Source organism: Aulonocara sp. 'chitande type north' Nkhata Bay, linkage group LG5 (assembly GCF_057382095.1).
Source record: "Aulonocara sp. 'chitande type north' Nkhata Bay isolate Kocher_YH1m ecotype deep benthic linkage group LG5, A_spYH_male_GT1.1, whole genome shotgun sequence".
Taxonomy (NCBI): Eukaryota; Metazoa; Chordata; class Actinopteri; order Cichliformes; family Cichlidae; genus Aulonocara; species Aulonocara sp. 'chitande type north' Nkhata Bay.
This window is the reverse complement of record NC_141348.1, coordinates 26,760,580-26,786,561: the sequence shown is the minus strand read 5'-3', so window position 1 is coordinate 26,786,561 and position 25,982 is coordinate 26,760,580. Positions and strand designations below refer to the sequence as shown.

The 25,982-nt window shown below is 38.1% G+C and overlaps 1 protein-coding gene across 13 annotated transcripts in view; it reads right to left on the bottom strand.

Annotated features, from left to right (window-relative positions):
* Window positions 1–25,982, bottom strand: part of atp2b2 (ATPase plasma membrane Ca2+ transporting 2) — a 126,265-nt gene that overhangs the window by 25,045 nt on the left and 75,238 nt on the right. For 9 of the 13 annotated variants that reach the window (XM_086292608.1, XM_086292610.1, XM_086292607.1 and 6 more), the window contains 10 exons: window positions 24,092–24,292; window positions 19,935–20,192; window positions 19,377–19,502; window positions 17,406–17,531; window positions 16,971–17,003; window positions 15,001–15,093; window positions 12,681–12,722; window positions 8,955–9,119; window positions 5,687–5,901; window positions 5,030–5,272 (listed from right to left, as the gene is read on the bottom strand). In XM_086292608.1, the coding sequence (XP_086148734.1) occupies window positions 5,030–5,272; window positions 5,687–5,901; window positions 8,955–9,119; window positions 12,681–12,722; window positions 15,001–15,093; window positions 16,971–17,003; window positions 17,406–17,531; window positions 19,377–19,502; window positions 19,935–20,192; window positions 24,092–24,292 (1,502 nt within the window). The remainder of the gene's footprint in view (window positions 1–5,029; window positions 5,273–5,686; window positions 5,902–8,954; window positions 9,120–12,680; window positions 12,723–15,000; window positions 15,094–16,970; window positions 17,004–17,405; window positions 17,532–19,376; window positions 19,503–19,934; window positions 20,193–24,091; window positions 24,293–25,982) is intronic. The other 4 variants (XM_086292615.1, XM_086292614.1, XM_086292617.1 and 1 more) reach the window with 4 other exon arrangements.

Genomic DNA, 25,982 nt, shown 5'->3' with positions numbered 1-25,982 from the left:
CTTTTACGTGACATTTGTTCTCCAACATATACTTCAGAGTTTTATTTCTGTCCTCTTTTTGTTTGTACGGGAGCATTATCTACCTCTCTTGTCCCTGACCGGAATAATGACCTGAGCAGGTGGTTGAAGCTACATGAAACTGAGCTCCCAGGACACTCACACAACCATGCTAAACACACACCACTGTGCTGCGCGAATAAACACCTGTGATCTCAATACCTCCTACAATGTCACTATCCCTGAAATGACAGATGTGTGTGTCATATATATGTATGCCCCTTCACAAGTGTCTACACACAGCCTTCCTGTACATTACAGACTATGTTAATATTTCAAACACCTAATGAAAAACTAAAAGAACAAAAGGTAAAGGACAAAAAGAAAATTCCAGTCCTTTGCAGGTATTGCCATTAGGGATGATGCATGTTCTTGGAAATGACGTTTGTGTATTGATGTCATTGCCCGCAAGAGACATCCAAGGCAACCAAGATGTATTTACAGTATGCATTAATGAATACTTTGAAAACATGAATACAAGCCAGATCAATGAGCATGTGCGACTGTCCATGTGCAGGGTTTCATTGTGTAAGTGCGTACGAACTTCCTCCCTTGAGTAAGAGGCTTTTCCACTTTATACAGCAATCTGTATGTGCTGACAGATGAACCAGAGCTATACCAGTGGCTGTATTATGACGCCAGAGAGGCAATAGGGGGACTGATATGAGTATCAAAGCCTGCCTCTTTGCCTTTGTGTGGTGGCCATCAAAGACTTCCATAGCTATCCTGGCTTCCCACAGGATTGGCCTCTTATATAAGAACACACCAGCCAGCATACTGCAGGCCTGGAGTGGTGCTGAGGGAGTGGGGGCGGCTGGGGGAGGCAAAGAAGGATGGACTAAATATTCCTCAGAAAAGCTTCCTGCTGTATCTTGCTTTGTGAATTCACTTCATTCCTTAATTACATTGTACTTCACACCATACTTTATCTTTCCTTTTATTCATTCTCAAATAACACAACATATGTTATTTTTATACTATTTATATGTTATATTCTGTACTATAATTGTACATTTATATACCGTGCATTTATCTAAGTCTACATAAAGATATAGATGTATAAATGTAGTCTTAGCTACAGTAAGTTGTAGGCAGACAGACGATCCTGTATTTACACAAGCTGGCAAGTTACGAACTTAAAGGTATGTAAGTTAGTATCATTAAGTTTAATTTGTCTTTCAATGCGTGAGGTCACGTCTTGCGAATGAAAAGATCTGGAAAGAAGTAAATGTACTGCTTAATCCCCAGTGTATAAGCTGTGCTCTGCCAGTGCTTAATTCCATTGAGCTAAGCAGCTATAGAAGTACAATAGCCTGATCTAATGCTGCAAAGCATTTCTCCAGATTTTTCTAAGGGATAACATCTTGTAACTGTGGTACATCTTAGTAGAAATATGCTGTGGGAAAAGGAAACTAAGTCAACCTCACTCTCATTGTTTACTACTGTATGTGACAAGAAATATTCACCCGCATTTGAAGACTTGCTGTTTTCCCCCCCCCTCTTAGTTACTGTGACAGGATTGAGGTCTCAGTCTCCTCTTAAGTTTGTTTGTTTTTTTGTCTGGTCTGCCTGCTTTGGCCTTTCTTGCCCATTTACTGTACTGTAATTTGCATGACCCACTAGTGCATCTTCCACAATGTATCAAGTATACTCATCCTAAATTGTAGTTATATGCAAAGCTATGAGAAAATATGCAATCCTCTCATGTGAGGGCTTTTAATTAATCATGGTTTTTTTTTCAGAGTGGTAATCACAATTCTAGCAAATATTGACAGGTTTGGACTAATTTACCTCATCAGTTTGTGCTGAAAGAAAACAAACTGTAATCTGTTCAGAACACACAGTATTAAACTGGAACCACAAGAATGTCCTGTTCCTATGTAATTGAAAGTTTTTCTAAAACTAAAGCTCCATTACATTTGACAGTGATTATAAAAAAACACACACACACAAACAAACAGTTAACAATGTCAGAAACTTTACAGTGCTTAAAATTGGAAATGACCTGATTTTGATTCAGTCTAACTCAGTCTCAAGCCTGCTTAGATTACGCTTAAGTGGTCTTAATTACAACACAGGTTTGGGTCCTGGTCAAATGCAGTATCATTATTTGGTATTTGAGAAGTGGAGTTAATGTGGAAATGTAATACTTACTGAGCAAATCAAAGGACCATTTATATACTGAGTGCAGATTGAAATGCAGCCTGTGGCTGTGACAAAAAAGAAATATTCATTTGCCATTTGCACACGAGTGACATCTCATTCTTACTCTGTAGGATTTAATATAATGTTGGCCCACCCTTTGCTGCTATAACAACTTCAACTCTTCTGGGAAGGATTTCCACAAGGTTTCAGAGTGCATTTATGGGAATTTTTGATCATTTTTCCAGAAGAGCATTTGTGAGGTCAGACAGTGATGTTGGATAAGAAGGCCTGGCTCGCTGTCTCAAATCCCAAAGGTGCTTTATGGGGTTGAGGTCAAGACTTTGCGCTGGCCAAACTTGCTCCTCTATGTCTTTATGGACCTTGCTTTGTGCACTGGTGTTGAAACAGGAAGGGACCTTCCTCAAACTGTTCCCAATAATAAGTTGGAGGATGAAATTGTCCAAAATATCTTGGTATGCTGAAACTTTAAGATGATCTCTGGAACTAAGGGGTCGACCCCATCTCCTGAAAAACATCCCCACACCATAATCCCCTCTCCACCAAACTTTATACTTGGAACAATGCCGTCAGACAAGTACTGCTCTTCTGGCAACTGCCAAACCCAGACACATCTGTAGTATTACCAGACAGAGAAACTTGATTCGTCACTCCAGAGAACCAATCCCACCAGACCCTTTGCATTGGGCTTGATGATGTGAGGCTTGGATGCAGCTTCTCGTCATGGAAACACATTCCATAAAGCTCTCTACGCAATGTTCTTGAGCTAATCTGAAGGCTACATGAGGTTTGAAGGTTTGTAGTGACTGACTCTGCAGAAAGTTGGTGACCATCCACTGATCCATTTTACATGGTCTACCACTTCATGGTTGGGTCACTGTCATTCCCAATCTCCTCCACTTTGTTATAATACCACTAACAGCTGACTATTTAGTAGCGAGGAAATTTAATGCCTAGACTTGTTGCTCAGGTGGCATCCCATCACAGTAACATGCTGGAATTCACTGATATACTGAGAGCGACCCATTCCTTCACTTTGTAGAAGCAGTCTGCATGGCCAGGTGATTGGTTTTATACACCTGTGACCATGGAAGTGATTGTATCACCTGAATTCAACAACTTGGATGGATGAGTGAATACTTTTGGCAATATAGTTCAATACTGTAAACTAGTATTAAAGGGACACAAGCAGATCTCTGTACTACTTGGCATTATGATAAGAAGGGTAATTGTATGGCAAAAATGACTGAATTCAATCTACTGTCTATCAGTAAATTTTACAAATAAAAAAAATGAAAAGTTGAAATGATAGTAGACACAGGTGACCAACCAAAATCATTCTGGTAGCATGTTTTGCACTCAAAGCTATCTTTGCAAAAGATCTACGCAGTTTTTTAGAGCTATCTAAATAAATTGTAAGAGAGATAACCATTTATTATCAACGCTCTAAGAGACAGAAAAATGCACATGTAGAAACTATACTCTAAAATAAGTTTTTAAAAACATTTTCCCCCCCTCTAAGGTTTATACCTAAAGTTTCACAGCATTAAAGGCTCATTATTGAGTAAATCCTTAGTACAGCCAGGCAGCATCTGTGCTTAATCACTTGAACAAATGCTATAACTCCCATTAGTACACCTACCTTCATCTTTAATTTAATAATGAAACTCCATTGTGTGTTCACGTGATCAAAAACATGACTGCCACATATGTTTACTGGTTCAGTTTTTGATCGGTTCTTTGGGTAGCAGGGGAAGGACAAACACTAGCTTTAATGTTGCAAAATTCTCTCATAGATTTCCATTCAGGACCCATGTCCCTGCACTTACAATGTCTCCGAAAGTGAAAGCACAGTATTTGTGCCTTGAAAGGTAGGAAGTGAAATCTGTTGGATTCTTCGTTCATAGATGTCCTAATTGCTCAGCTCACTGTTCCATAAGGGCATTTGTCAGTTGGTCAACCATCAATGAATAGACTCTACAGGAGTTTACAAGGATGGTGACAAATAGATCGGCACAAACAGTGTGTGTGTGTGTGTGTGTGTGTGTGTGTGTGTGTGTGTGTGTGTGTGTGTGTGTCTGTGTGCAGGTGAGTCTACATGCCAGGAAATGGATTACTCAGGCATGTTGTTCCAACAGGCTGAAGACATGCTAATCTTGGCAATCATTGCTTTTAGATTGTTTAACCAAGCGCTTTATCATGCAAATAATGTTTCAGACCTGTGTCCTGGACAAGATTTCCATGCAGACTAGTCACATTTTCTGTGATTAGAATACGAAACAGCATGAGTGTGTTTCTCCATATATCTATGTATTTCTTATTGAATGCAGGTCTAATTGGCTTAGAGAAAATGTCTCCTTGCTGCATTCACTATAGACAGGAGAACATCTCCAGCACTTAGACAGATTGGATTCAATTACAGTCTGCTATGCTCTGAATATCAGATAAGACAAAATTACACAACCGTTCTCAAGGTGACAAGTTGAGTGAATGCCTAATGAATCTAAAGCAGCAGCCAAGGACACTGCCTGCCTGCTTAGCCAAAAAGAAAGCACTGCAGAGCTGTCTCGCTGTTTCAGGGTTGCTCCCATCATATGGTGTCACTGTTTACACAGAGTAAGCTGAAATCTAAGAAGCTAACCCAGGATAATATAGGTTTATCTTCTCTGAGTGTAGTACAGTACAATAGCCCAAATATTGGTTCACGGAGAGCATCAAGCATGAATTGGTATTTAAAAGTGACAGATAAGTTATTCAAATATTCACTTAACTTTATACTTATACATTAACTGTGTTCTCTAAGACTTACCAGTATCTTTGTGGTATAGGCGCTGTTAATTGAGATGGAATTGACAAGTAAATCCAATGACTTGGGTGGCAGGACTCCAGGATCTGGTATCTCTTTGTAATGTACATCACCAACGTATAACTGCACAGCTGTCATGCGGTTGGTGGTTAGCGTGCCTGTCTTGTCAGAACAGATGGCTGTAGCGTTGCCCATTGTTTCACATGCATCCAAGTGACGCACCAGGTTGTTGTCTTTCATCATTTTCTGTTGGTAGAAAACAATGTGGTCCATTTTAAAGTATTTTTTTTTCAATAAAGTGCCTATCCCGAGCCTCACACTGCTTAACTTTCAGTGGCAAAAATGGCCACCGTACATGTCGGTACATATAACATTTTAATTTGATTCATGTCATTCAAAAAAAATGTAATTCTTTGCACAGTCAGACTTAATTGAATTATTTACATATTTGCCGCTGTGAATAAAATAAGCACATTAACACAGCTGGGAGAATTAATTGCCCTGAATCCTCAAGTATGCATGTAAGTCTCATCTCTGTGAAAGGTGCACACATTTGCATATGCAAAGACAAAGAAAAACAACAATATCTAACTACATAACAAATCTATTAATGACAAATGTGAGACCATGGAGTCTTACAATGCTTAAAAGTTACCTTACCTTAACAGAATAAGCCAAGGAGATGGTGACAGCCAGCGGCAGTCCCTCTGGGACAGCCACCACCAAAACAGTTACACCAATGATGAAGAACTTGACAAAGTACTGGATGTAGATAGGAGTGCACTCAGGCATCCAAGGGTGCTTCTGCATCACAAAGTTGTCAATGGCAAAGTACAGGACCAGGATGATGACTGTAATGGCTGACATGAGCAAACCTGGTGAAAAGTACGGCGAGTATTAGCTGAGGAAAGGAATGGCAAAGTGAGGCATGTAATCAAACAAAACTATAGAGGGGAACAGTTTGATACAGGAGTCTAAGCAGAGAATCGCTTTTCTACACTTTACTGATGACTGTGGACAAATCCGGTTACTCAGTTTGCTTACTCGATCCATCAGTGCGGCATGTAGTGAGCAGCTCAAGTCCTTCCTAGTGCCAAGCGCTTTATGATGACTCCACAGAGAATGGCCACACACAGGACTTAACTCAGTGTGTTGTTGCTGTGAGTTGCCTAAAATCTGAGTTGACTAAATTCATAGATAAAATAATTTATCAAAGGAATAATATATGTTATATTAATGTGTATCAGTGTCAGGAAAACTCTGACTGATCAGTGAGGTCTAGCTAGGTGAGCAAGCTACCCTCCCTTTTCCAGTGCTCAATTTTCACTCAGTAATCACTGTTAAGCTAAACTCTGTGTGGCAAACACATAGTGAAACACAGGTTTGACAGCCAAAGCACCTTATTGCCAGATCTGACAAGCTGTTATTGCCAGGAACTAAAAGGGTGGTTCCAAAATCTATGACATTTTTATTACTTTAAACTGCCTGCTGCTGAAAAAAACTGAAATGATAAATATGCTGGTTAAGATGAATTACCTGAATGCAGGAACTGCAAGATGATAAATGTTCAAAAAAACAAAAAAGCTAGGGTAGGAAAAAGCTGTAACTTAAACCTAACTGAATAATGGAGATGGATTTCATTCATGCACCTATGGGAGGGGAACGTAATTATGTTGTAGGAGTTGTAATTTTTCCAACTTTAATAGACTTTTTTTTTATTCTGGTACACTAACTCAGCTGAGTCACAGTTTTTAAAAAAAAGTCTATATTGCAATTACAGCATTTCATGCTGCTTACACTCAGAAATATTTATGCTGAAAATGCTGACTTTAAGTAATTTGATTGCATGAAAAATCTCCATGCAATTTAGTTACATGAGTAAAATGTAAAACAATAATTTTAATTTGGTCAAATCTGGTCAAAATAAATTAACTTGACTGGTAAACACTGATGTTATACCAAACATATTTCCCTTAATGAAAATGGAATTTTCCATAATGACAGTTATACGAATAAATAAACCTTTAACTTTATATATTTCAGTTGCATTTTACTCAAACTTATTGCTTCATATTTATGAGGGTTGAGAACATTTTTTAAGTGTTGTGGATCCCTTCAGCCCTTCAGCCCTCCAGCCTAGCCTTGGCTACTGGTTCTTTAATTCCCCCATTCCTAAAAGAACATTTACTTATGATTGGTCAATACTGGGAATCATACTGAGGCGTGGTATGCCCTGTTTTTCAGCATAAACATTTAATGAAATAAATAAAAACAGTTGGATGACTCCATTTGGTACACCGTTTGTCCTCATTGCCTGCTTGGGCTGACATAATATTTTCATGACTGATACATCTAATATATCTTTATCAAAACGAGCCCCTTTTAATAGGCATGTGCTGAAAAGCTTACTGAAGTGGAAAATGTATGCTGTCAGAAACATTGATGGTATCATAGCTGGTAAAACTGTATTCCTGAGAACTGTATATCTCCATGCATAGTTGACTTTTTGTATGTTGGAGTACATTAAAAGCTTATAATACTAATTATATGGTGCTTGTCATGCAAGAACATATACATAAATTGATCAAGAAAACCACAGTTTTGGGGCAGCTTGTCGCAAACATAATTAAGAGCATTGGATCATTTTCTATGTACTGAAGGCTGTGCATTTGGCTCACATATTTATATATGTTTACATGCTTATCTCATTATTATAAACTTTGGGCATGTTTTAATGGCCATAACTATCTAATTATGAAAGTTAAATGTTAATAAAAGCAACTATTTGCAGTCTTTATTCTTTCTCAGCTTGTTAAAGGAGGACAGCTAATAGCTACATTTTGGGTGTGGCTTTTTAAGACACACAGATGCTGAAGTTCCAGTATTTTCCCCAATATGCCACATGATCTTACAAGCACTGCTTGTATGCTAATCCATCCTTGGTATTTCACTGTTCTGACACAGTGTCCTCATTCCATCACTCAGGCCAACAGTTTGATGTAACAGCACACTGTAGAAACAGGGACTTCTTGAAGCTGTAAACCTTCAACTCTTTACAAGGAGAAATAAGAACTAGAGCACACTGGAAGCTCTGTTTACTTAACTTCCTAAACAGCTTTTAAGGACAGAAGCACCATTTGTACACTCAAGCTTTCGAGGCCTGTATGTTATCAACATAATTAATACTTCCCAACAATCTGCCCACTTGTGGATTACCTTTGCACTGCAGGCAGTAACAGATTTGAATCCCTACTCAAAATGGCTGGCCCAATATAGTGAGCTGATTGTGTAAAGGGAAATCTCACTTATTTTGATGAAGCTGGAACTAAAACATTTATGCAGTCACTTGTTACCCAAGCAGGCCTGTCGTGGTATATGAATGTCTGGGAGAAAAATCAAACAGTTATTTAAAAACAGGTATTATTTGGTGCACTAAAGGTTAAAGATTTCTGAGAAAACGCGGCAGATTAAGAAAAGCAAATTACGATATTCACACTGGTCCTGTTTTCTCGATGTGTTACCTTCATTTGAAAGGACTCACATGCTGCAAATGTGCCTCACATCAGCTCCTCAGTGGCCTAAACCCTACCCTAAATTATATTAGAAACAACATTTTATGATATTGTGTGTAACATTGCAAAACTGGGCGACCAGCATGACAAAATCTCTGTTTCTACTAGTACAATGATTCAGCAGTTTCTCAAGGGCAGAGGGGAAAAACAAAACAAAACACTGAACACACTCTTCCAGAGCTCTGTAATTCAGATACCTTAGGTTTCTTCTAAACTCCTTTGATTGCTTCAAACAAATAAAAAGCAGTCTTATCTGTGCAACTTTGATAGACAGGATGATGGTTTAGTGCCTCTTTTTTCCCTGGATCTATCTGCGTGACTGAATGATAGACTTGTCTGTGTGCAATTTGTTGTACCTGCTTTGCCAATCTGGACAGCCAGTTTGGTCAGCTTCCCTTGCAGCACAGACTTCTCTTTCTTCGGAGCTGACACTTTCTTCCTCTCTTTCTCATCAGCCTCTCCGCCTTCAGCACTCTTTAGAGGCTGCATCTCCATGGCAGCTGCTCCATCCTGCTTCTTCACTGTAAACACAACAATAAAAAAACAACAAAAAACAGACAGCACCAGTGTTAGATAAGGAGATTAGACCAATAAAATGAGGAGGAAGAGGGACTTCACTTAACACCCAGGTGTGCTACTTGCACCAGTACCATTCGGCACAGGCAAACAGTTTAGACTTAAAACCAAGAAAAAATAACTACATCCAATGAGATTTTGCTTGGCTCTGACCATCTTACTGTATGATGTGTAAGAAAACTAAAACATGTTGCACTTTTATAGCATATAACATAGTATAAGAGACACACTTATTCTTCCCATCGTTCATCAAAAAAACATATTTACCGTAAATTATTCATACATTAACTATCTTAAAATCTAGACCTTCAGAGTATTTAGAAGTCTGCTGATCATTTCAGGATCATTTATACCATGTGAAAATTACACTTCCTGTACTGTATATAAAAATACAAAATAATAGTGAGGAAGAGCACAATTTGAAGTCAAGAAAAAAGTAAAAGATAAACTACATAAACATGAGAAGTAAATATCTTCTTTTTAGCGTAAAACTCACTGAAGGTTTCATTCAAGTCTTTGCCTTCACACCATGCAAACAAAATGACTTAAATCTAAAATCGTAATTTTTGATCGCTTCATTAAATGATAGAAAAGCTTATTTTCAGATATTACAGTCATTGTTTCTCAGGATGAATTGTAATTGCTGATATTTGGGTTGTTGTTTCAGGTAATGTGAACAATTCAAAATCAGTGTATTAGGCTTTTATCTACAAAATGGGCATAAAACTGCTCAAGTCTTTAATTGTGTTTTCTTTTCCCCCCCCCCACTGAGAACAATTTGTAGACAAGCTCCTAGTGATATGATGAACTTGATTGCCAGAAATATATCTTGGGCCTAATCAGTTGAGTAATGTTCAAACTCATGATAGTTGGCAGTAGTGTTGAAACCCAGTGAATAAAGGGTCTTTTCTAGCAAAATAATCAGTTAACGTATCTGAAATTTTGAAAAGTGTGTTTTTAATAATCACGTAAGACGGTATAATCAGTAGGACTATACATTTAACTGAAATAATGCATATGGAGTAGACTGGAACACAAAGATAACACAGTGAAAGTAAAATCAATTCAACTCAAAGGGGCTGTTAAAGACTGTTGTCTAAGACATATTTTGGCCCATGTAAAATATATATATGCAATTTCTACTCCCACTTAAAGTGTATTTGATATTTTATGTACGTTATGAAATTTTATGATTTGATAAATGCAAAGTCCTCTGTGTGTGTCTGTGTACGTGTGTGGGGGGGGGGGGGGGGACCTCTTAGGCAGTAAAACCAGTCCACGATTACCTTACCCCATCTCTTGTGCTCTCCCCTTGAAAAGACACATTAAGTGAACCTCTCTGTTAATGTAAGCCATTACCAAGAATCATTTCAGCCCAGTTTCCCAATCACAATGAGGCATTTGTTTGATGGTCATGAAAAACCTTTTAATGTTGAGCATTTGTCATACTCTCCGGTTGCGCATTTTGTTTTTTTCACCCCCTCGACACAAGACAGAGTATATCGCCCGTATCCAGGTGGATTCAGGAGAAGAGCATTACTTAAAATTAAAACACTCTTGACTAAAGTCCATCTTCTGAAAGAGACTGTTTGTTCTTTAAATAGCGTTCTAGCAATAATTATCATCGTAATCATACCACACCCCACAGTTTTACTATAGGAAAGTATTAATTTGTGCCTATTCTTTGAAGATAGGGATTTTCTTCAGCTTGTGTCTATTATTCTATATAACCATGCTTTTATTATATTTGCCATGAAATCAAGGCTTGCAGATACCCATATTGTCAAGAAGCATAAAATAGTATATACTATACACATCGCCTTCACTAATAAATGCTTACATTACATTAAGGGGTGTAGAGTAAGGTCATGTTAACAATCCATTACAATTTGGCTTACATCCACCAAAATCTTCAAGGTCAACTTAATGATTTATTGGTCGAAAATTGACTAAAAACATTATAACTTAGAAACTATGACTCTTAAAAGTGTGGTGTGTACAGTATATCAACATGTAGAAAGCACCATATCAAGATTTAATAAATCATGTCACATTTCACCTCTGACCTTTACTTCAAGGTCAATAGATTGATCTAAAGGTCAAAGTGACAATAATCCTATGAAGAGCTAATAAATTACTGCCATTGTTTTCATTGACACCATATAAGGAATGATATATGAGGATTCTAAAATCACAATACTTCAGGACCCCCGACCTCATCTTCAAGGTCAAAAAAGGTCAATCTTTCATAAAATGTCTTTGATCTTTAAAAATATACTTAAAATCTTACTGCCTTAAATTATACTGTTATATTGGGATTCTAAATATCATATTAAGATTAAGAATTGCCCAAAGTACATTATTTTTACTGCACTACAAACTTCTTGAAGTAAGTTTAAAAAGAACAAAGAAAGCAAATAGAATATATGTAAAATAAAAGACTGCTTTCTTAAACATGGATACCGCCTCGTGTGAGCTGGCTTGGCATTGGTTTGTACTCTCTGAATGCTTCTTGTTTACTCATGAAACAGTCTTCTTTGAGTTATTTTCCACATATTTCCTATATTTATGGAAAGATTAACAAAGTTTAACAATATAATAATTAATCATTTCTATTATATGTTGTCACACCTTTATTGACATCATCAAATAAGCATGTGACAAGCAGCTACTACATCATTACTAAATCAATCAGCAGAGCTAAGGTTAACATACCTCTAATGAAACCTTTGTATGAAAAATCTGAGAGCAGTAGCAGCTTGTTTTTTGTTTAATATTTTCGAGAAATTAATTGCCTAGTGGTTTGTGACTGTCAGCCACATTACACTATTTGAAGAAATCCCTATGGTGTTTGTGTTATGTGCTTTCTTTCCAAAGTCTAACCTGATATAATATAAATCAGCATTACCCACACCCCTACAGAGACCAAACAATAAATAAAAATGAAAGAGGATCCCTTTAATCTGACACCAATTTAAATCAAATTCTGTAAGGAAAACTTTATTATAGAGAGGACACTTGTTGGTGTCCCTGGATAAAAGGCGACTTGGCTAAGGCTGACAGGGGATAGTTGAGGGACAGGTTGCTATTTTCTCAGAAAGACCAAGATGAGCCAACAAAACAACAAGAAGAACAGAACAACAGACCAGGGACGACACAGCAGTGACAGACAGTGGGAAAGAGCGGGATGTCTAACATAATTTGACTGTGGGTAAAACCTGGGTCAAATAAAAGGTCTAATTCCTTCCAACACATACAGTGTCTGGGATTGGCTTCAGCCTGCAATAGACTTCAGTCACAAAAATGAGCAGAATCCAGTCTGAATTAGCACTGCACAACGCTTAAAGAGACCATTATTAAGAACAATCTGGGCTGATAAAAATAAAGTAACCTGCATTTGACCCAGAGCTTACGCTACACACCATAAAAGGGAAGAGATGAGAAGAGGAAAAGGAAGGAGGAGGAGGGGGAGGAAGAGGAGAGAGTGAAAGATATGGTTTGGTTACCTTTAATCTGGTTGCTCTCCATATTGCCATCTTGCATTTTACCTATGATGGAGACATACAAGACAACAACAACAAAAATAACCAAGGCAGACAGGTCAACAAATTATCACCACAGAGACAGCACAAACAATGAGAACCAAAATTCACAAACAGGGAGACAGGAAAATGACTTTTAATACATCTCTGTGACAGTCACATAGAAAGGCTTGTGATAAGCAAGTGATGCAACTAGTAGCTACAACAGCTGACAAGGAGTTAGAAAGACTAAAACGTACTAAACGGGTTATTCTAACAGATCACTGACATACTGCTGTGTAGACTACTACAAAATGGGAGAAACCATTGTTTTGATACACTTTATTTCATTGCATAAGAAATTAATTAGGTAATTAAAATCAATTAATGGGCCTTTCTAAATTAAAAAAGAAAGAAAGAAATTCTTCAAAGTATATTAAGTGTGATGTAAAATTCACATTTAAAATAGCACTTTTTAAAAAATCTCTTCATTTTCTTTGTATTGTTTTGAATGACATACTCACACTGTGAGCACAGGCAATTCCACGCAACATTAGCAACAACATGAATCAAATTGTCGGGTTATCAAATGAGATATAAGACAAACAGCAGATAAGGCATTACACCAAACACTGACAGTGAGAGAGGGTACACCAAAAGCACACGTACAGTACACAGAAACAAGAGACAGCATGCATAAGAGGAAAGTTCAGGCATGCAAGATCACACGATCACACACTTAAAGGGAAGCAGACTGGAAATGTGAACAATACAGAGGGAGAAAGAGAGAGCCTGAAGGGAAAGCCTCCCACATGGTGAAGTTACATAAGAACAACTGGAAGAAAACTGAAATAAGTTTGGAGACAATGAATTTATTATGCTGTTGGATTCTTCTCAAAAGGAGTTAACTTAATTTAAATGTGCACTTTAATCGCACAGTGCTGTTTTAAGTTATACAGTCAACTTGGGGGTGGTCTAATTGAGCTGTGAAAGACCTTGTTAGAAGTAAAAATATATGTTATTTTGCAGCCGGTGAAAGATAAGACTAAGCATCTAGTAAAGCGTCTTGCACTTTCAAACAAAATAGATACACAGTGTGCCAAAAAAAGAAGAAGCATTTTATTTTGTACTGCAGCTTTGATCCCATTATTTTTGGAGTCGGTGGAAGGCAGGCCAGAAAGTTGACCAAATCTGTCTTTCAGGGATTTGTACATAAATGTCACAAATTGTTCAGGTAGAGCTGTAAGACCATCAGACCAGAGCTGGTTCATTTCACCTTCACTTCCACTTTAGCCAGTTTCCCCGGAGTCACAATAAAGCTGAAGATGACAAATCGCTTTGTTCCAGCCCAGGATAGCACAAGGTCACCATTACAGCACAAATCTTACCACTCCTGCCTTGGGTACAAACACACTGGGGCTGCTCTCCAAGGGGAAACAGATAAGAGAGAACCCAGTGCCACAATGAAGTTAATCGTTTTGCACTGTGTCCAGCTAACACAGAAATAGAGGATTTTCACTAAGCGACCTCAGGGGACATCAGACTAAAGGGGGTTGGACCTACTATAAGATTTTTCCATCAGTCATCAACCTGTGTTTTTTTTTTTTTTTTCAAATCTCAACAATTAAATCAAATTTGAACTATGACGGAAAATAAGAGTAGAATATAAAGAAAGGGTTTCAAATGTGGAAACTATCCAAATTCACCATATTATTGCCAAGAGGTCAGTTAGACTATAAAATAGGGAAAAGACTAGTGTGTCTATGTCTGAAAATAAAAAAGTGCCTTGTAAATCCTGGCCTAATCGTTCAAAAACTCATATGTAGCAACAACACTGCAGGGGTTATATGTTATATGCCTTTTTCTTACCAGATTCTGAGCAAGAAACGGAATGAAGTCACTTTTAATGTTATTCTTGTTATCCCTGACAATATAAAAACGCTCAAAAGATCTTCCTTGCTTTTCAACATTATAGAGACCCATGGACCTGGGGACTTTTATTTATTTTAGTCTTGATTTAAAGATTCATGCAGAGGAAAAACATTAGAAATGTGTCCATGATGGCTATATTCGTTAAAACTCTTACAAGACAAGCAACAGCATATAGAGAAGAACAAGAAACACAGTTTCTACAGATAATAATGGCATGCACTGATAGCATGGATATGAAAAAGGTACAAAACAACAGAGAGAAAAACAAAAGATGAGCACCCACGGTAGGAGGAGGCAGTTTGAGAATGAAGAAGGTAGGAGGGGTCAAAAGTCACAAGAGAGAGATCAGAGATCAGAGGTTTTATCGACCTACCATTAATTAGGCTGGCACTGCCAGGGGCATTAATGCCTGCAGCCCCATCCGTGGCTATAGTTGCGATGGGGTGGATAGGGGGATGGGAGCAGTCTAGCCAGTAACAATAAGGGCCAAACATGAATGAACAAAAACACACACACACGCACGCCCACACACAAACACACCCACACACGTGCACACCCAAGACAGTGAACAGAAATAACATGGTTATAGCACATTTAAGAGATTCATCATATGTAGACCGTGTAAAGACCGTGTGATTAGTGTGGGGAAAAAAATGCATTTGCAAATGTTTTTATTATTATTATGTATTTAGCTAATGTTAGATTTGATAGAAGATGTTTATCAAATGTTAATAATAAGACAAGTATAACAGTGGACGGACATGAAACATGAAACCTGAACATAACATTGGGGGAAACAATAAAATAAAACATGAAACCACAGCTACACTAGAAGTAAGTCGGTTGTCAGACAAATTTAGACACCTGTTTGTTTCTGTGCATTTTACCCATCAAATTTCATGTATTGTCAATTGTGCCCCCAACCTTTAGCAATATTATCAAAACCATGTTATTCGTGTAATATCATTTAGCAAAACAAAAATCCTAATTTGAGCCAAAAATTTAAACAAATGAGCTAAAATTAAAACTAAAGTCAAACTCCCCAGTCCAAACTAAACAAAAAATAAGAGGGATCCACCTCATTAGCCAGTGAAACACACATGTGCCAGCCAGTTAAGTGAAGAGACTAATGATCTTTAACAGGAAACATTTTCCTGTTATTTTCCATAGTTGTTATAGTTGCTATTTTTAAATGATAAACATGGGAAATTTTTATTATGTTTTAGTGTCCTTTTGGTTTCAGCAAAATTAAAACAAAGCGTGGTGCATAAATGTTTGTCAGTTTCATTATAACTTAATTTTTCAATCATCTCATTTAAAAACACAGGACTTCTGTGATTCCGGTCTCAAATTTTCACAGCAGATCCATCTCATCCAACATCTGGCAGATATGATTCTTTAAAAAGTCTTAATCCTAACTTTGTCAGAGCTGTACTATTTAGACCAAATGTGAATCAATTATTAAATGCAAAAGGATATTCAAATGTGTGGCAACATTTTGGTATGATTTTGATCATGAAATTGTCAAATTATCATTGTTGATCAGTAATTATTATTCATTTTGAATCATCATAGAAGCTTTCCCCCCCCCTGGTTTAGCCAATCAAATTAGATATATAAAAACCAAAAAAGTAAATGAATGAATATTATAGCAGCAATGCACCTAAAACCGTATTGTTGTTGAAGAACTGTAGTTATTATAAACATCACGCTAAAAAGACACACAGCATTAGATTTAAGCTGGAGGGATGATCTAACAAATCTTTACCTTTTTATAATATCACTACATGTTTCCATGCAAGCTATTTTTAATTTAATGAAAATACGGAAGTGGTAGCAAAGACACTACTAAAAGGATAAACTGTGCACATATACATATTAAGATGTAAAAGAGTACATCTTATACAAGCTTGTACTAACTAGTTTACACCCTACTGCTGGTACATGTGTTGTGCACCCACAAGGCTATTGCTCTCATATCATTGTTCTGTAATACAGCAATGAGATGAGTCTGAAAGCCCGTTCTTATTCATGGCATTCAACACGTCTATGAAGCAGGGCTTATGTTGGATGCTAGCTAGTTAGTCTGATGAGTGCAGAGCCTGTTATATGAGGAGAGGATTATGCATTGTGAAATGTGTTATCTATCAACACTTAAAAAGATGCAGTGTTGTGATTATGATGCTTCTCTTTTTAAGTGAGGAGTTTAACAGAAGCAAGGTTGCTTTGTTAGAGAAAAGGGTAGTCTAGCAACAGTGGTTTACTGGTAAGCACTAGGGGTTAAAGATCAAAAGGTTCAAGTACTGTACCACTTCCAGGGGTCAGAGAAAGGTGATACTCTACCTGTATTCTGGTGTCCGTCTTCCACTGCCCCTCCTTCGAGGCAAATTTGGAACGATAAGAGAGTAAGGACAATGATGCACCTGAACCCACAGAACCTGCATACTGCAGCTGATTACTGAGCCACCAATACTGATATCATACAGTATGCACATTCACTTAGTGTTGAATACTGTACTACAAACACCTACAAAAGGTGGGCATTTGTCCATTTGTGAGTTCATTCTTTAGAACCCCTCTGTTTACAAAGACAGTTAAAACACTGACATTGTGCAATGAGGTATACAGACTTTGAGAACATAAGGTAATGAAATGAGAAAAGCTTGTTTTCAGGGGTATGTTGCTGGGCAACACTGACACAAAAGCAAATTACTCAGTACTCCTGAGTATGGAGCAGGTTATATATGAGAAGATTATATAAGGATCAAATTATCTTACCTTTCTTCTCCTTTTTCTCCTCTTCCTCCACACCAGCCCCCAGCAGTGTAAAGATGATTCCAGTCTGAGAGTTGACACCGACAGCTGTCACCACCATGCGGCCCGAGCCCTCCATCACATGGGTCCCTAAAGAAAGCGCAGCAGTTTCTATATTACAGATATGCATACTTTCAGTAACTTAAAAAAAGATAAACACTTCTGTTACTTTTTAGAGCTTTTCTAGCAAAAGTTGACTGTTAATTTCTATAACAGCTCATTCCTAATACAAAGACTTATGCGACTAACTTGCTCAATCAATAACATTAAAGCGCTTTACAAACAGGTTAGTTGATCTTGTTATGTCCCAATCTTAATAAAATCATATCTATCAATGAATATGCAGAACCTGTAGACTAGGAGAAAGGTTATAGGAGCAGACGCTGTCTGGCTTCCATTTATATACAGAGTAATACTGGCTAATCTTGTTACAGTGGGCTTAGCTGTATCCATGTGAAGAGTGCATAGAGAGCAAAAGAGGAATACGTTGATTGATGCTGCAATCTTGAGACCCACTGGGAACTGTCCAGATTGGGCATTTGGTTTTTTTTTTATTCTTTCAGAGTTAGACTGTTAACAGTGACCAGTGCACTCAGTAGGGTAAAATGGGAGTCTTGACGCACTGGATAGCAAGCAAGGTGAAGGCATGCTTTAAAGGTTACATTTGGTTATGGTGAGGGTAACATTATGTCCTGCTTCTATTTAACATTCTAATCTAATGTTCATAACTAGCCAGTATAGGGTGTGACATGTTGCATAGCGGATGTGTCATGCTTCCTGACTGAAGATTGATCCTTCTCATTATATCCAGTGGGCTCAAATCTAGTTAAGGGTAAGAGGAAAGCATCATGTGTGGTAAAGTTAGTCAGGACCACAAGGCTGCAGCTTGTCTCTTCTTTTGGCCTGATACATTTTTTATTTATTTATTTTGTGTTGGGTCAGTTGGAGGGATTCAGGAGGAGGAAAACACTGGTGTGATTGATGATTAGCATTACAGCAGGATGGCAAATTGGTTGTTGTGATTAAAGGAGGCTGTGTCACACAGCACTCTCCTGTTGCATTACCTATACTGTTACTTTAGAATGGCTTATATATCAGTGTAGCTGATGTCAGACCTTTGATTCACGTAATAAGACATGATGGGCATGTCGCTGTTAAGGAACTGTCCACATGCTTTTCTGAATCTCCATGCTGTGCAGCCACCTATGGTCTTCTGTCACTTCTGCTCATTTATGCATGACAGTGACATCACACATATTAACAAGCAACAAGAATCAAACCAGAACACAAAGCTGGCTTTCATCGATCACAAGTAAAGTGAGAAGCCAGGAAAAAGTGCATATTGATTCCAAATTTACATCAGTGGCTTCACTGACCTAAAAATGGGGGATTACTATATATGTCAAAGGGATTAAAAATCTCAAACATCTTAAAGACAGAGTCCTTCAAAAATCATGAGTAATAATTTAAACTCTCTTTCATTTCATATAAAATGTGCTAGAGTGACAAGTTTAACACACTAATAATGTGCCAGACTTGTATTTGCACACAGAACATCATTAACCTTGGGGAAAATAAGTTGGTGTAGGTGAATACGAGGGTAATTAAAGAAGGCAGCAAAAAGTCACACAGCTAATTATCTGCAGCAAAACATACTAATATGATCCGATTAGTCCACATTTCTCTTATCAGGAATATTCTTAAATTCTAATAATCCTGCAGTCCAAGAACCGCACTTGTGTTTCTGCTGCAGCAAAAAGCAAAATGGGTAAAGAGAAACATTTGATTAAAAACAATGTTTTTCAAGCTGTCACTGGCAGAAAAAACCCCAGACTTGTCTATTTGTTGTTTTGTTTTTCCAAACAACATGCAGGGAAAAATGGCTGTTACAAACACTATATAACATTCATAAACTACACTAAACTGAATCCATACCAGACAGCAGCATTGGGTCCTTATCTGCAGACTTCTTGACGTGGTCAGACTCTCCGGTCAGTGATGACTCATCAATCTTCAGGTCATTACCCTGGATCAACACACCATCAGCAGGAAGCAGATCACCTGTAACAATGAAAGAGGCTTTGTTACTTTCTAAGTACTAAAAAAAACAGGCTCACTCAGGATAACCACATTTATTCTGCACCATTGTGAGGCATTACTGACAGTTGTCACTCACATTATGGAATTTGAAGATGTGCATGTGTTGCTCAGCATGCATGGGGTCAGTCTGCAGCTAATTAATTGCGTGAATGTAGCTTAACTATGTTTAATTGCTTAAGGTGGACTTCACAACTTTAATCCCCTTTTGGAAATGAGGCTGTCGTCTATTTTCAGCTTATGAACCTAGAAAATTACTTTACACAGAGCCAACTGTGGTAGCCAGTAAGCACGTCCAACGAAGCCAAACTAATCAAAATATTCTAGGAAGTTTGATTAGTTTTGGTTCATAATCATAATTAATTATTGTAATCTTGACAGTTTTGTTGCACCTACCATATTTGATCTGTGCGATATCCCCCACCACTATGTCAGCCACAGGCAGCTGGATGACCTGGCTACCACGGACCACCTGGAATTTCTGCTCCTGCTCAATGCGGCTCTGCAGCCCACGAAACTGCTTCTCCTTTGACCAGTCATTGAAGGCCGTCACCAGCACCACACACACTACAGACAACAGGATAGCGGCACCCTCAATCCAGCCAGCATCTGCCTCACCCTCATCTTCCACTCCACCTGCTGCTGCGCCACAGGCTGCAATTTCAGAACAGTGACAGAAAAGAGAAGCATAGTCAAATAAAGTATATTAGATACATTAGATATTTACACACACACACATATATGTGTGTGTGTGTGTGTGTAAATATATATATATATATATATATATATATATATATATATATATATATATATATATATATATATATATATATATATATATATATATATATATATATATATATATATATATATATACACAGACAGACAGACAGACAGGTAGATATGCATGCACATGTAAGCACGCTGCGTTTTCGTACATGGATAAATGCTGACGCACTCTGTTCACACAAATCAAGTCAATAATTTCATACATAGGTATTTACATTTACTACTAACACTTCAGAAAAATATACAAAGAGATGTAATCAAAGCTCAAACTGGAAATAGAGAAGCTGCACATAAACACAGCTGTGACTGTGTGTGTAATGTCTTTGCAATTGCAGTGCATATAAATTATGCTGAGCCTCAATGTCAGCAAGTTCTGGGAACACAACTTAACTTCCCTTCACACTAAAAAGGAGTAAGGGTATACAGTCTTAGTAATTAACTTATTAAAAAATTAACTTATTAACATAACAGCCCTTATGAAATTTGAGTATCTGATCTGTGAAAATACTGCAATCTAAAAATTTCTTTTCCCATATTATTCAGTGTTGGAGCTTCCTTAAAAAAAAAGCATAACACTCTTTGATGCGTGTCTGCACACACTGCAGTCCTGAAAACTATAGCCAATTATTCCTCATACGACTGATGACAGCATTTCACAGGCTTAGCCCCAACAGCAACGTTCAAATGTAGGCTCTAAATCTGTCTTCTCTCTTAGGGGGAAGCTTGTACTCTCATTCAAAACGCTCTCTTGATTTCAGGTTGATGCTAGAGTGTGGGCAGTGACAAGGTCAGATGACGTACATATTTTAGATTTATTTAATAATCTATTCCTTATGAACTGGCTTATGGAAATTATTTGTATGAGCAATATGAGCAATGACTGTGAAATTATATGAACTCTCTTTGAAAAAACCTTAAGTGTATTTACTTCTTTCTCTTGATATATTTGTTCTACTTCAAACGCGGCTCTGCAGTCTACTGGCTGTGCAATCACAGATTGGGGTATATATGGGAATGAAACAAGGCCTATTCCCAGCCCTCCTTGTGCAGCTTCATGTAATTCTCTCGGAGCTATTGAGCTGCACACTCCTGGCTAGCGGACTTCAAAAGCCCACAGCGGAGCGATTTGCTTTGCACTGTAAAACACTTGCAGCTCACAAGGGAATGAGCAGAAACCCCATGTTACAGACATTACATGTGCAGGATGTGCTTTAACCAAAAACCAGACTCCAAGAAACAATTTGGACCAACTAGTATGCAACATAGTGACTCCAATCAATATGATGTTCATTAAGTAGATACAATAGCATTAATTAACAGATTATAGCCTCCTTGATTTGTACTCCATCCGTACGCACAAAAACATACAAAACCATACACTATGTACTCGCTACGATCAACAAATTTAGACAAACATGGTATTTAGTTTTATGTCGTTTAACAGGGACAAATGCCCCCTCACAAAAAATCCTGTGATTTTTATGTTTTCTTTTTGTGAGAGACAGCTTGATACTTACGAATGCAACAGTGTGCATATTTTGACATGGGTGTGTTAGGCAAACAAAAAAGTACCCAATAAAGCTTTTCAGAACAAAATGAATAAAAACACTCATCTGATCTAAAGCAATTCAATAGTACTTTGTTATTTTTAAAGAACATTGTTAAATCATCAAATAGTCCTGCAGTAGTTTCCCTTCCCTTTTCTTATCCTGCTTGGCAAGACACTGATGGTAACACGGTCAGTGAGTAGCTGTCCATGGTACTGAAATGACGTTTCTTCACACACTAATGCAGCAAAGCACTAAAGCATCTGAAAAAGACGAAGAGCAAATTATTGCATCTACTGCAGCTGACCTTGTCATGGACATGATTAAATAAATGTGCACAAACCTGTGACCTGCATGGGGTGTACTCTCCTTCTTGCCTTATTACTATTAGAATGAACTCCAGTTGAGTAAGTAGTTAAGAAAATGGATGAATGGGTGGATTTCCATATGCTCCAAAGGCACTTTCACATTTTGCTTAATCATGCTGATTTCTATATGGGTCTTTCAAAGTTTTCCTATGTTGCATCTTACGTGCTTAGACATAATAATGAGCCATCTGATTCGACTGCAGTGAATCTTTTTCATATGGAAATGAGCATTAAGTCATCCCACCAGCTTCTATTTCTGGACTGTTGAGCTTTTTGATCTATTTATAAAAACAGTAAACGAGCAGGGAGAGATGTGTGGGTTGATGGTGTGTGATCAGATTGGGGGGGGGGGGGGGGGGGGGGGGTTGTATTAGTTCCCCCAACACACAAACACACACACGCCATAAATATGTTTTCTTGTCATCAGACTTTCTTTGTCTTGGTATATGTATATGGACAAATGTATAGGTGAAGAAATGCAATATTTGCTTATCACATATATTTAATTTTTTTTCTTTTGTTTTAAAATGCAGTTTACTGCATTAATTTAATTTATACGTAGTATTTCTGCCATTTTATTTGGTCAAATTTGAAAAAAAAAGAAAGAAATTATTGCATCAATCCAAATCATTTCTGTGGACTATTCTTTCATTATTATCATCCTTATCATCCTATCATCCTTGTTTTTGTTCTCACATTTTGTGAGAGATCTGAATCTCTAAGTATCCTTCCATTTCTATGACCTTATGTCCAGCTCTGCCTTTGTCTGTAACACACAAACACATATTCATTTGGGATTTCTCTGAATTAGGTGAGACAAAATGCTTTGAATTCATATCTATCTCAATCGCCCTGATACTGGCTTCTATTCATAACAGTTTAGGTCCCTGATTTACATCCATACATATTCATATCATCTGTGAAAAGAGACTTGCACACTGGCACCTATTCTGCTGCCGGTTAAAGAGAAGCTTGATAATGTATCTACAGATAGTGCAGTTATTAGCATTGCGATACCCTCGGCATTTCTTTGCTTTATTTGATACAGGGAGTTCATTCATAAAGCTAAGCAGCTAACACGACACAAAGAACAGAAACAAGTGTCCTGACATCATAACTGATGATCAGATTCCAATTAGGCAAATTTATAGTGTAATTATTTGACTGAGTTAGTAAATCATGTATTGTTTGCTACGCTCAAACAACTAAACATCGATTAACTGTGAAATTACTAAATAAACACATCCAACTAATGCAATGGTAACCACTTCTTCATTTTCTAATGTTTCCAGCCTGATGAGACTTTTTAAACCCCCTAAAATGATGACTTGTCCCTTTGGCAGGGTAACTGAATTCCATTACTGTGATAAGGCAGGGCGCAATGACTGATGTAGCTGACTCAGCACCTCGTTATGGTCTCTGTCTTCATTTCCTGTTTCACGGCTCACAAGGCTGATGTATGGGCCCTGGGAGCTCAAGGTTATTTCTCTACTCAACACTTCATTAACCTTCGCAGTACCTTTCTTACACACATTTGACACAGTCATAATCTGCACAAACGAGCACACACACGCACAACCAAAAATTAGCCCTATGCTTGATGAGTCACTTGACCTCTTGAGGCAAGGCCACAAACAAAGTATGACCAGCCTCGGCAATTAAAAAGTGTGTGTGCAAACATGTAGGTGTAAGCACGTTAGCCCGGGCGAGTCAGGTCAGAGGAAGTGATGCCAGTGCGCCAGCACAATTATAGCCCCACTTCCATTCCCCGCAACAGAGAAGATACCACAGATAATGGCGCAGAGCAAAAATGTACAGACTTTAAAGTCACAGGAGCTGTTTCACTCACACTCTCCGCCAGTCTCCCCGGGAGGGTGGTAGAAAGAGAGACCCAGGGAGATCAGGGCAGCGATCTCCAAGATGATGAGGGTAACGTCCTGCAGGGCCTCCCATACCAGTTGCAGGAAGGTTTTTGGCTTTTTTGGAGGTATCAGGTTTTTACCAAATATTTCTTTCCTCTTGTCCAGGTCAGTTTGGGCACCTGCAAGACCTGAAAATGGAAGACACAGAAATAGATAGGGAGACAGAAGCAGATAAAGAGTTAATGTTGCGTGGATGCTTTATCCATCCATCCATGCATCCATCAATTTTATTTTGCTTATCCAATTTAGGGTTGTGGGGAGGTTGGAGCCTATCCAAGCTGCCATAGAGTGAGAGGCAGAGTATCCTGGATAGGCTGCCAATCTGTCGCCCTGCTAACACGGAGAGATAGACAACGATTCACATTCACACCTATGGGCAATTTAGAATCACCAGTTAGCCTAACCCCAGTAACTGCATGACTCTGGACGGTTGGAGGAAGTAGGAGTACCTGGAGAGAATCCACACAGATATGGGAAAATGTGCAATCTTTTTTTAATAGCATAACATAGCACCACAAACAAAATATCTCTAATTACCAGTTTGAGTCATGGTGGACTACAGCTCTGCATTCCTTATATAATTCTGCTCGGGAGATAAGGACCTTATGCTTTGACCTCATCCACCTCCTTGTATGCCATGAACTACTGCACATAAATATCTTTTGCTCTTTTATGCGAAGAAATTCATACTGGCTGCTTGAGGCACAGTTTACTTTTAGATTACAGCCCAGAAAATGATTCTCGTACACGAGCCCAAATTACAACAGTTTCAATGCTTTGACAAGAGCCACAGTTGAACATTATAACGCTAATAATAAGGACATTATATAATCACAGAAGGTTCAGATCTATGCAAAAAGGTTTTGGTCTGTACAGTTTTATTGATTTGAGGGGATCAAATTCAGGGGATGATATGAAAAAAAAAGCATTGTGGTGGATTTTGTATCTCTTACCAGCATTCTTCGCTTACATAATGGCCTTCGAATTTGTGTATAACATGTTAAACATGATATATATATAAATGTTCATCTATAAAATCTGATTTATTACAGACATTACATCAAGCTGCATTAATCTACCCGGCTGCTGTTCGGTGTTTGCTGAGCGTGCACATAAGCCCAGTGTGTTTTCACGGTTGCTCTCTCTGTCTCTTTCCCCCACAAATGCAGACATTACCACAGCATTATGTCATGCGTAGTGCGTCACTGGGTTTCCCAGGAGTGGCCCTGGATTGCACCTGATAACATCGCTGCTGCATGACAATGTTTCACATGTAAATGCGCACCGATTCCCTGCGATAAATTAGTAACATTTGTGGAAAATAAGTGGTCATCCACTAAAGGAGAAGCGAGAAATGATGACAGAGCTGTTTAAAAAAAGAAAGGAGCAAAAATATACAAAACGGAGACGGTGTAGGAGAGAGGCAGGAGATGGGAACAAAAGGAGGGAAGGCAGGAAAGAGAACAATTCCCAGCTCTTACGATGGAGAATGCCCCGGTTACAAATAGATCCGTCTATAAATAACCTTATTATCTATTCCCTTTTAATTGTCTCTTGAGAAAACCTAGCATGTACATCCACTGATCTCCACAGCATCCTGCCTCACATCTTACAAAAGCAAGTGTATGTGCTTGTGTGCGCACATGTGTGTGAGTATAAGCTCGTGACTCTTGAGAGACTGCTTGAGCTTTGTGTGTGTGCATGTGTGCGTGTGTGTTTAATAAGCTTGGCCAAGCATGCCTGCAGTTTGCTTGCAATATCAAACAGTAAGAGTAGAGCTCATATAACAGGGCTTTAGCCAGTTCCAGTTGGTTAGAC